We start from the raw sequence: 12,329 nt of genomic DNA, 5'->3' as shown, positions 1-12,329 counted from the left end.
ACAAATATTACTCTAATATAAATAAGCGATCTGATTCAGTATTGTTGATTGACCAAGAAATATTAGGTCATGAGGTCATAAGTAATAGGAGCAGAATTAGACCATTCGGCCCAGTGGCGGATTGGCCAGGGTGTCAGCTTGCCCGATGGCAAGTGGGCCCCTGATGAAGTGGGCCCCCTATATCAAGTAGGCCCCTGATGAAGTGGGCCCCCTTTGTCTCCTGGCAACCAATATTTTTAGACCCAGTCCGCTACTGATTCGGCCCATCAAGTCTACTCCACCATTCAATCATGACTGATCTATCTCTCCCTCATAACCCCATTAGCCAGGACTCCATGGAGAGTTCCAAGTAGGATCTTTTACTTGCAAGGAGAGCTCAGTTTAAGACCTCTGCTGAATTGTACTTACTTTGTGCTACCTAATCTCAGATTTAATTGTCTATGTACTGAAACGTGGAAGCTATCTGGTGGATAAGAGGTGGGCCATCAATGTTATGAGGTATTGCCCCACAATCAGCAATGTCAGGACATACGATTGCCCCCATTCTACCACTACAGTCAGCACTAGAGGGCTAATGCTGGTGTGCTGATGTGAAGAATGGCACGAATTGAGCAGCTAATAATGAAGTCCCAAACTGGTAAAAGTCTAACACTGGAATAGACAATAGACAATAGACAATAGACAACAGGTGCAGGAGTAGGCCATTCGGCCCTAAGATATAAACTTTGCAGTTTTACCTCATCCATTTGTGAATGGATGTGAACAAATGCCCATCAATTGCAGAACTCAGCAACCAAGGGCCAAAACAAGGCTGAACCATTACAGTTATGTTCAGTTCAAAATACCCAATCTTTTAGACTTGCAGAGAAACAGCGTGAAAACAGGCCCTTCGGCCCACCGAGTCCGCGCCGACCAGCGAACATCCCGTACACTAGCACTATCCTACACACAACTCTACAAAAGCCAATTAATCTACAAACCTGTACATGTTTGGTGTGTGGGAGGAAACTGAAGCACCCGGAGTAAACCCATACGGTCACAGGGAGAACGTACAAACTCCGTATAGATGACACCCGAGGTCAGGATGGAACCCAGGTCTCTGCCGCTGTAAGGCAGCAGCTCCACCACTGTGTCGCCGTAATCATTGCTTCTTCTTTAAATTCAATATTTAGCCAATTCAATTCAATTCACACCATGGGTTATCCAGAAATGCCTGAATGCGCTGGCTATAGTAAACACCAAGGCTGAAGTGCTGGAGGCTTGCAGTCCAAAGACTAATTATGGCTCCAGACAAGTGTGACCCCACTGACCACTCTTGGAAATACTGCAAATGCAAGACAGACGCTGGGTAGCATGCAGTAAGTAACTCTCCTGATTGCTCAGACAGGTTCCACCTTTAGGTTCAGGTTTGTTACTGTCGGGTGCATCGAGGTACAGAGAAGAGCTTGTTTTGATTTCTATCCAAGCAGATCAGATAATGCCATAAATGGATATAATCAAGTCAAACTGAAGTACAAAGGACGGCATGGTGGCGCAGCGGTAGTTGCAGGCTTAACCTGCAAGTCCCAACGGAGCACCAGGTTAAATCCCGACTATGGGCGCTGCTGTACGAAGTTTGTGCGTTCTCCACGTGACTGCATGGGTTTTCTCAGCGATCTTCGGTTTCATCCCACACTCCAAAGACGTACAGGTTTGTAGGTTAATTGGCTTGGTATAAATGTAAATTGTCCTCGTGTGTGTAGGATAGTGTCAATGTGCAGGGATCGCTGGTCGATGCAGACTCGGTGGGCAGAAGGGCCTGTTTCCGCGCTGTGTCACTAAACTAAACTCAGCAGGGGGGTAGATGCAGAGTGCAGAATATAGTTCTCGGTCTGGACATGCGTGGCTTCAGCATCGCTCAAGAAACTTGACACCATTGAGGACTATGTGCAGAGACCACATTCTCCGCTATAAATATTCACCCCCTGCACCATGATCATAGAGCATACCGCCTGTCCATGCAATAACTACAATCAATCTGACTGCATTCCCCAAATCAGTTCTTTATCACCCAGAAGAGCAGCTGAAATATGCGAACACTCCCACCTACAGGTTCCCTCCAGTCATGCATGTTCTTGTACAAAATCTCAACAAAATCTCAGTATGACCTTCCTTCCACTCGTCACTTTAATGTCATGTTTCATGTATCTTGGTGTTTTCATGAGTGTTGGCAGACCAATTTCCCTCCTGGGAATAACAAAGTTCTATTGAATCGTATCGTACAATAGCTGCAATCCATAACACGTACAAGTCACTGAGTTTGTACTTTAAGTTTTAATTTTTCATTATTGGATCGTCCCTTTACAACATGCACTAATTGTAGCCAGTCACAAATGCCACTTTTTGGTGTCAATATAGGAATAATAAATACTCCATTTTTCAACCCGCTGGGATTTCTTAGTCCACTTTTCTTTTAAAAAGCACGCTTAGCAACTGGTGTAATGGACATTATCATTCCGGAAACATCTTGCGGTGCAGGAGGAATTCCAGTATGCACAATTAAAAGCGCTGTAGAGCTGGCATGAGCAAGCGATGATACGAGAGGCTGGGAATATCATTGCATCTGCTGCCTTCACTTTCAATCCTTCCACTATCATTGGCAAGGGGGAATAATTAAATGAGTTACATGCCTCTCTCATATATCAAAATCCAGAAATACACGGCAATTGGGGACATCTGATGCATTTATAATGACAGAGTTATTAATGGACCCATTTGCAAGCTCTCTATTTTATAGATTATAAATTGCACTTATACACTAGTCTGGTTTCATTTTCTTGCACAGAAATGCACCACATTACCTTGAAGCGGCACTGTCCTTCTGATTGACTTGTGTGGTACTATTTGATCTTCGCAAGTTGTTAATGGCACGGGAATTACCACCGGAGAGGTTTCCAAGCCCAGCATCACCCTGAATGGAGGTAAGCAGATTCAATACAACTTCTGCACACAATATTTCAGATACTCTCACATTCATGCATTCAATTTTATTTTAGTTTAGTATCGAGAGACACCGTGGAAACATGACCTTCGGCCAACCGAGTCCGCGCAGACCAGCGATCCCCGCACACTTACGGGCCTGTCCCACTTTCCCGAGTTACTCACAAATTCTCCCGAGTTTTCCCCTTGATTCAAACTCGGAGAATGTCCGTAGCGAGGCCGTAGGAGTCCGTAGATATTTCGTAGCGGCTCGTAATGCCAGCCGTAGGTACTCGGGGCATCAGCTAAGTTGGGACGTTTTTTCAGCATGTTGAAAAATGTCCACGAGTTTTTTTTAAAAAGCCCCGAGTACGTACAGCTGGCTATTACCGTAATTCTCCGAGTTTGAATTAAAGGGGAAACTCGGGACAATTCGTGAGTAACTCGGGAAAGTGGGACAGGCCCTTAACACTATCCTACGCGCACACGCACTCTAGGGACAACTTACAATAATACCAAGCCAATTAACCTACAGACCTGTACGTCTTTGGAGTGTGGGAGGAAACCGTAGATACCAGAGTAATCCCACACAGGTCACGGGGAGAATGTACAAAAAACAAACAGACAAGCACCCGTAGTCAGGATCGAACTCGGGTCTCTAACTCTACCACGGCACCACCGTGCTGGCCTTTTCTTGTCCCTTTCACCTATTCAAGTGAACACTTTAAAAATGCAACAGCACTTTAGAAGTCTGCAGCTCCCCATTTTTAATTATACTGACGGTTTATTGTCGGGACCCAAGAAATAAATCTTCCAGGAATGAGGCAGGCAGTGGTTATACCAAAATAATTTAATAAGAGATAGAGATAAAATACATGTTGATCATTTGTGCCTAGTTTCAGCAAACTTGGTAAACAATGTTTGATCGGTTCATTAAATCATTTGGCAAACTGTGGATATAGTCATTTGTTTTAAATCACAAATGACTTATTTTATATATATATATATATATATATATATATATATATATATATATATATGTATATGTATATATATATATATATATATATATAATAAATGACTATATCCACAGTTTGCCAAATGGTTTAATGAGCCAATCAAACATTGTTTACCAAGTTTAGACTAGGCACAAATGATAGGCACGTATTTTATCTCTATCCCTATTGCAGCTATCCCTACGGGTTGGCTGGTACGCAGGCCAACTAACGCATTAAGGGCTACACATGTCCTCAATTTAGATTGGCCAAAAAAAGAATCGGCACTCCTTGAATAGAAGTGAAAGCCAAAGGTTGGGAATAATGCGCCAGGCTTCATGCTTTAAACTAGTATGTAGAATCCACACTGGAAAATACACAAGATGGACTGGTGAGGGGATTAGGGGACTTGTATACATAGGTGAGGTTCCAGAGATCTGCTGAATGGGTTACTGATGTAGGGAATGCTAGAAATGATAAGAAACATAGCAGGTTGTAAGTACTGTAAGACCATACATACTGGGGATGTATGATGGGAAGAGGCCAACATAGTGAAGGTAACTTAGGTACCATTTTAGGAAAAGCAATAAATAGATTCAGGATGTTTAAGAAGAAACTGCAGATGCTGGAAAATCGAAGGTAGACAAAAGTGCTGGAGAAACTCAGCGGGTGCGGCAGCATCTATGGAGCGAAGGAAATAGGCAACGTTTCGGGCCGAAACGTTGCCTATTTCCTTCGCTCCATAGATGCTGCCGCACCCGCTGAGTTTCTCCAGCACTTTTGTCTATCTTAGATAGATTCAGGAGATTTAGACTATAAAGCAGAGCCAGTCGAGAGGAGAGATATAGAATGTTGTAAACCAGACTAAGGGCAGTAAATTAATCATAAGATAAGAAGCATTCTTTATTACACTAATTTGTCAGCCAAATTTGCCAATTACAGCCCCCCAGACCCATGTTCGATCCTGACTAAGGGGTGCTGTTTGTATGTAGTTTGTATGCTGTTTCTCCTTGCATGGGAACCATGTGGGTTTTCTCCAGGTGTTCCGGTTTCCTCCCCCAAGGCATACGGGTTTGTACGGTTAATAGGCTTCTGCAAATTGCAAATTGTCCCTTGTGGGTAGGATAAATAGGGGGTGATCGCTGGCCGGCGTGGACTCGGTGGGCTGAAGGGCCTGTTTCCACATTGTATCTCTAAATTATAAAGATAATTGAAGATTACTTTGAGAGTGAAAACAAGGATGATTAACTACAATGAAACGTTGGTAACTATGAATCATTTTTTTAATGTAAAGTCCGCATTAAACCATTGAAACCGTATATAAGAGTCATTGGGTGCTGTGAATCTTTGAAACACTGCGTCCCCTTGGAGTGCATCTCAGTGGGTATTTTAGTTTTTAGTTTAGTTTAAAGATACAGTGCGGGAACAAGCCCTTCAGCCCACCAAGTCCGCCGCGACCAGCAATCACTCAGTACATTAGTACTATCCTACTAGGGGCCATTTACAATCTTTACCAAAGCCAATTGACCTGCAATCCTTGAATATCTCACTGTAACAAACTGTTAAGACCTTGAATAAACCGACTTGTTTGAGAAACTCAATTATGCTCTATGAAAGTCCAGGAGCGGAAAAGACTGCAGAAAGTTGTGACCACTGTCCAGTCCATTACTGAATCTGACCTCCCCACCATCGAAGGGATCAATTGTAGTTGCTGTCTCAAAAAGGCTGCCAACATCATCAAAGACCCACACCATCCTAGTCACACACTCATCTCACAATTGCTATCGGGAAGAAGGTACAGGAGCCTGAAATCTGTAACATCCAGGTTCAGGAACAGCTACATCCCCACAGCCATCAGGCTATTAAACACGACATCAAATAAGCTCTGAACAATTACAGTCTATTATTATTATTGCACTATATCTTTATTTATTGTGTATATATGGTCTGTGGTCTATAGACACACTGAACTTTTATCTTCCGATTTGTATTATGTTTACATATTCTGTTGTGCTGCAGCAAGTAAGAATTTCATTGACCTATCTGGGACACATGATAACAAAACTCTCTTGACTCTTGAGATGTTCTTTGTACCTGCCCCATCTGAGCTATAATTAAGATGGCGACGCAGCCCCACGTGAAAGCCAGATTTAGGAAACAGGTTAAACACACAATTCCCTTCAACGGTCACCACAGCACGAATCATCAGGGTCATGCCTCAGCTTTCAAACCTTATTTGCTTCTGAAAAATGGTTCGACACATTGCAAGTTCCCTACGCATTTACCAAAGAGTTGGTTTTGATCTTTTTTTCAGAGGTGACAGAGGTGGAGCGCGCCAACTGTTTGGCTGGTGAAGCACTGCTGGGGCGCTTGGACATAGATAACTGAGAGCCAGTCAAACTGAGATCAAATCCATCACCGAGGAATGAAGAACCGCTTCGTGAAGTATTCATAATGAATCCACATGGGAAAGAAACCTGGAAAGAGATTAAAAAAAAACAATATATAAACACTTGCTTTCTGAATCCAGTAGCCAAACATTCTAAACTAATGAAATCTCCATGTAGCTCACAATGAACAAGTTAACATTTGTGCTCTCAAGCTCTCTGACAGCTTGTTAATGATAAAACACTACAGCACAAATGCTGGCATTTATCCTATCACCTCTTTCAAAAAGTAATATAGTTAGTCTTACTTCATTCAATGATCAGATAAAACTATCAATGCATCTGTTAATGTCTGGAGTGAGATCTTGGTTACATGTACAACAAAAAACTGTGTACAGGAGGATTAACATTTTAACATTACTAGCCAGTGATAAGATCAGTTTACAACATAGACAATGCACTACTCTTAGATCCTCTTGCTGAACAAATTAGCTTGGTTCATTGGTACTAGCCTTACAGTAGACATTTCACCCATAAGAACAGATCATGACCAGGCTGAAGAAGTACATACTGAAAAAAACTGTTGGAGTAACTGTTGAGTGCAGTTCTGATCAAAGATCCTATAGCAAGCAAGATAGATCACTCGACGAAAAAGACATAGTACAGTCATGGGCAGATTCATGGGTAATTTTCGGCCCCATTTCCGTAACCAGCTTCCGTCTCCGCATCAAAGATCCCATAGATAACTAGTGCGGAGACAGAAGCCGGTTACGGAAACATTCTCGTAAAAATAAAAGTTATTTGGTAAAAATCTTCTCCTCATTTTCAGAATTTTAATTTATTAACACAACTGTTCCCCCGCAACGTTGATTACACTGCGAGTCTGGTCGGGTCCGGTTACAGAAATGGATGAAAAAAAGGCCCACGTTCCGTTCCGTTGCGTACTACACGTCAGCCCAATGCATTTAGCAGGAGTGATCTATCTTGCTCTGCTATACGATCTTTGGTTCTGATAGTCTCATTACAGGAAGGATGTGGAGGTTTTAGAGAGGGCACAGTGGAGGTTCACCGGAATACTGCCTGGATGAGAGGGTTTCAGGTACAGGGAGAGGCTTACTTGGATAGGCTTGGATTGTTTTCTCTGGAATGTCAGAGATTAAGGGAAGACTTCATGGAAGTATATAAAATATACTTTATATACTTCCATAGGGTAGACAGTCAGAACTCTTTTCCCAGGGGGGAAATGTCCAACAATAGAGAGCATAACTATAAGACGAGAAGAGTTTTTCCAAGACTGAGATCTGAGAAGCAGCATAAACCTAAATCTAATGGGCAACTGTGATCCCAGTTCTCTTTAAGCCTTCTAAGGATTTTTAAGACATGAACTATCAATTGCAAGTACCTCAAAGCACTCAAACCACAGATGTTGCCTGACCCGCTGAGTTACTCCAGCACTTTGTGTTTCACCCTGGAAGCAAGTGAAGATTTGCCAAGTTCATTAATACAAGAATCAACAATTTCAGTCTCAAGGCAAACCAAGTTTAATGGATAGCATTAAATATGAAGAGCATCAGTTGTTTAAATAGTTTTGCCTGAATGTGTAAATTTATGGCAAAAGTCAAAGCAGACGTCATTCTTTGTGTTTTCTACTCCCAGAAAAAAGTTTTACTAATTTTCTTTTGTATAACAATGTCTAATCAATGATTCTTGCAACAGCACAGAACTCTAATAAATTATAACAAGAACTTTGAAGTAATCTTGAAATTCCTGCACTGATATAAAAAGAATCTGTGTTACAAAACATTCTACATTGAAGATTACATTTTCAACACTTCATTGAGTGAACTTTCTTCCATTTTTGGGTGTTCTGCAAATGCACATAACACAGAGCTCTCTCGCAACATGCACATCAACTCGAAAGCACAAACATGTATTGCTAGCCAATATTTGATGATGTGCATCAAGTGACTACAGGGAGAATTCGAAAATGATAGCTCTCACATCCAAAAAAACAGTAGGCCCAATAATCCACTGTCCAACTATTTGGAAATTCCAATAGTTTGGCATTTGGATCACGAGGGATCCAGTTCCCAAATTCCCTCAAAACGTATCTCACACTGTTTCCGTTCCTTCCTAGAAATCTACTGGCGTCTCGTTTCCTGCGCTCCCTTGAAAGTTATTAGGTTCCCGAGAAAGCTATTATTATTGTATTATCCAAAACAAAAGTGAATTGAGGTATTAATACAAATAACATTCAATAATCTGGAAAATCTCCCGATGCAGCACCAAAGTCCTGCGGGTGCTGGAATAACAGAGTGGGAAGTAAAGTTGAATTAATGTTCCATTAAAAAGCCAACTATTTTCCAAAATTAGCAATCATTTGTTATTACTTATGATTCCATCCTAACCAATTCAACCACGGCAATTAACAAAATTAATTTGTCTTCTTTACTGTCACTGGAACCAACAGACAAACTCTCTCAGAAAATCATCCCTAATAATGGGTTACATCAGTAAACACATGGAAAATTGCCATGTGCCCAGTATAAGTTAATGATTTCTCTATTAAATGCCTAGTTATACGAAGGGTTTAACCGTTCTAAAATGATAAACTGGGAAATTAAAAGCAACAATTTTTTTTAAATGTTTAATTTAGAAAACACAACATGCATTAAATATTCACTCTATGTTGTCATTGAGAACCATAGTTTGAGAAGAAATCTCCAGTTAATACTGTCTCAATGTTTGACGTCAGATACTAGGTAGGTATCTGACGTAAAACATTGAGACGGTATTAACTGGATTCCAGGGGGATTTCTTCTCAAACTATGGTTCTTGGCAATGGTGTTATGTGTGTTAAATGGCAGAAAGCACTGGCATCCCATTGAAGGGAATCATGCACTGGCTCTCCACCAAGCACCACAAAATAAACAGAAGAAACTACCAGAAATAGAAGTATCACTGGTCAACAGAGGAAAAATTATCTGCAATCCATGTGCACGGCTACATGTGTGAGAGCAAGTGCCACCGAACAATCCTTGTTATATGCATTAGCTATTTATGGAAAAGGACACAAAGTGCGGGAGTAACTTAGCAGGTTAGGCAGCATCTCTGGAGAACATGAAAAGATGAAGTTTCAAGTCGCGACCCTTCTTCGGTCTGATTGTGGGGGGGGGGGGGGGGGGGGGAAAAGAAAGCTGGAAAAGGGAGGAGGCAGGACAAAGTATTCCCTACAATCAGCCTGAAGAAGGGTCTCAACTCGAAACATAACCTATCCATGTTCCACAGAGATGCTGCCTGACCTACTGAGTTACTCCGGCACTTTGAGTCCTTCAGTTCTTAGCTTCCACCTATTTATGGAAACCTCTTCCATTATCCTTTCAGAAAATGCTTTTCAGACCACGACAAACAGTTGTTTAAAAAAGACCTTTCCACGGGGTAACCCTGACCCTTCTGCAAATCATTGCTCATGCCCTTGGGTCACCGACCTTGCTGCTACTACATTACTCTATCAAAATCGTACATTATCGAGGATTAAATTCTCTTTTAATATTTATCAATTGAAGCCATCCCTGAGTTACAAATGCCCAACTGAAGCACACGCCTCCGCACGACCAAAATTCAAACCTGTAAAGAACAGCAGGACTTGATTCCCCTCTGATTTCACTTGCAGTTATTGTTCATTCTATCAATATTATATGCGTTTGATGCCATTCATCTCAATACTTGGGAGATATGGTTACCATAGCAAATGATTTTTGCATGTTATCCAACGCAAGAACAAACAACGATTTACAGATGTCTGTAAAAATTGAACCCTTTCCTTGTCTGGGGACAGTCTGTACAACTAAAGCAGATAACAAAATCATTTATCTCATGCTCTGTGTGGGATGGTGTTGTATACATATTGGCTGCAACCTTTTCTCTTAATTTTGATAAGAGCATGTACTTACACAGTTGGCTTTACATAGTAAAACACCCCAAGGTACTTTGTAAGAACATTGTCAAAGAACATCATTATTGATAGGAAGGACTCAATTAAGGCTCTTACGTCAGCAAAACGCAAAATCTAAAAAAACAATCTTGTCATATTTTTAAAAAGCAATTTACTTTTACCAAGAAAATGCCAGACTCCATTTCAATACTATAATTCCGAGATACCTTTGTCTAAAGTTATCAATTTCTAAAATGTGACTACTTCTGGGCCTCTATGTGTCGTGTCACACCTTGCCTCTTTATAGATGCCAATCAAGAGCTCGAAGATAAAAATATGCCAAGTTACAGACTTACAACTTAAAAAAATTTAAAGTCACCATTCTTCAGACAGAAAAGCCTGGTTCATTTTCCAAAAAAACCCCGAATATATTGCATCAAAAATTTCATTGCAGATTATATCGCCATAAAACTTGACAAATCATCTTAGAACGTACAATAGAATTAGAATAGCTCAGGAATAGGCCCTCCAGCCCACAATATATGTGCCAACCATGATGTCAAGACCAACTCTTATTTGCGTGCAATGATGCATACCCCTCCATTCCCTGTAAATCCATGTGCCTGTTAAATGCCACTATCGTATCTCTTGCCACTATCTTTTGTAATACATAACTATAAATGTCGTAAATGAATTAGAGCTGCATCCCTCTTGACTGAGTCAAGGGTTACCATAGGCAACGCTGGCAACAGCTTACAAGCATGCTCCACTATTTTATCCCTTCCCACTACATAAGATTTAATCATGCTGCAAAAATATATATATATATATTTGGGATTCCAGCGCACGGCAGAGATCCCGCCTGAAGGCAAGATTTTCAGTTGTTAAAATGCAGCAGATGGTGCCTGTTTTGGTTTGTAAAGCGATTGTGTTTTTGCTCCAACTTACTTACCCAGTGTCGCGGTGAATCTTCAACCCGGACCTCTCTGATCGCATCAAAACGCCTCACAATGCTTCAAGCCGAAGAGACAGCATCGTGGTAGTGTGCGCAGAGGGAACGATGCAATGCGACAGGCAACAACAGCAGAATCTTTTTCCCACGCCGGTTCCAGACGCTGAGCGGATTTCGAGGCCTCCTGGGTCACCCCAGGCCCGAGCAGCCTAGCAACCGAGTCACCGCGCAACCAAACTTGACCTCTGCCGCTTCTCCCGTCGCCCATTGGTCCTCGCCGGACGGCCCGCCCCTCGCCCCACCTCTGATTGGCGGAGGCGGTCGTCGGTCAACTTCCGCACCGTTTCCGGTATCAAGTTAGGTTGACCTGTCAGAGTCAACAGCAAAGATCTATAAATCTTTGGTCAACAGCAAAGATACTCGTCTAGATTCTTTGGTCAATAGGTCAAAGGGAAATTGGAGGAACAGCACCTCATATTTCGCTTGGACACCTTACAACCCAATGGTATGGATTTTGATTTCTCCAACTTCAAGTAACCCTTCACTGTACCTTAATTGATTTTCACTGTACCTTAATTGGTACATGTGACAATAAACTGACATTGAAACCCCTGCATTATCCCCTCCCCCCACCCACACCCCCACCCCTTCCCTTCCATAGTCCTTGAGGGGTTACTTTTACACACAAAGGCTGGTGGGTGTATGGAACAAGCTGCCAGAGGAGGCAGGGACTACCCCAACGTTTCAACAATTAGACAGGTATTTGTAGGAAGAAACTGCAGGTGCTGGTTTACACTGAAGATGGGCACAAAATACTGGAGTAACTCAGCAGGACAGGCAGCATCTCTGGATAGGAATGGGTGACACTTTAGGTCAGGACTGAAGAAGGGTCTCGACCCGAAACTTCACCCGTCCCTTCTATCCAGAGATGCCGCCTGTCCCGCTGAGTTACTCCAGCATTTTGTGTCTATCTTCAGTTGGACAGGTACATGGATAGGACATGTTTGGAAGGCTATGGGCCAAACGTAGGCAGGTGGGACGAGTGTAGCTGGGACATGTTGGCCAGTGTGGGCAAGTCGGGCCAAAGGGCCTGTTTCCACGCT

General features: G+C 42.1%; 1 protein-coding gene across 3 annotated transcripts in view; it reads right to left on the bottom strand.

Moving 5' to 3' along the window:
• The window catches only part of cep131 (centrosomal protein 131), a 78,354-nt gene extending 66,896 nt beyond the window's left edge, over window positions 1–11,458 (bottom strand). For 2 of the 3 annotated variants that reach the window (XM_033044225.1, XM_033044226.1), the window contains exons 1-3: window positions 11,227–11,458; window positions 6,239–6,430; window positions 2,841–2,950 (exon numbers count right to left, since the gene is read on the bottom strand). In XM_033044225.1, the coding sequence (XP_032900116.1) occupies window positions 2,841–2,950; window positions 6,239–6,406 (278 nt within the window). In that variant the 5' untranslated portion in view covers window positions 6,407–6,430; window positions 11,227–11,458. Of the gene's footprint in view, window positions 1–2,840; window positions 2,951–6,238; window positions 6,431–11,222 lie in introns of all 3 variants that reach the window. The other variant, XM_033044224.1, reaches the window with a different exon arrangement.
• Between the last annotated feature and the right edge of the window lie 871 nt (window positions 11,459–12,329).

Source organism: Amblyraja radiata, chromosome 26, assembly GCF_010909765.2.
Source record: "Amblyraja radiata isolate CabotCenter1 chromosome 26, sAmbRad1.1.pri, whole genome shotgun sequence".
NCBI classification, from domain to species: domain Eukaryota; kingdom Metazoa; phylum Chordata; class Chondrichthyes; order Rajiformes; family Rajidae; genus Amblyraja; species Amblyraja radiata.
Note: the sequence above shows the minus strand (reverse complement) of the source record. Positions and strands in the feature narration are given on the sequence as shown.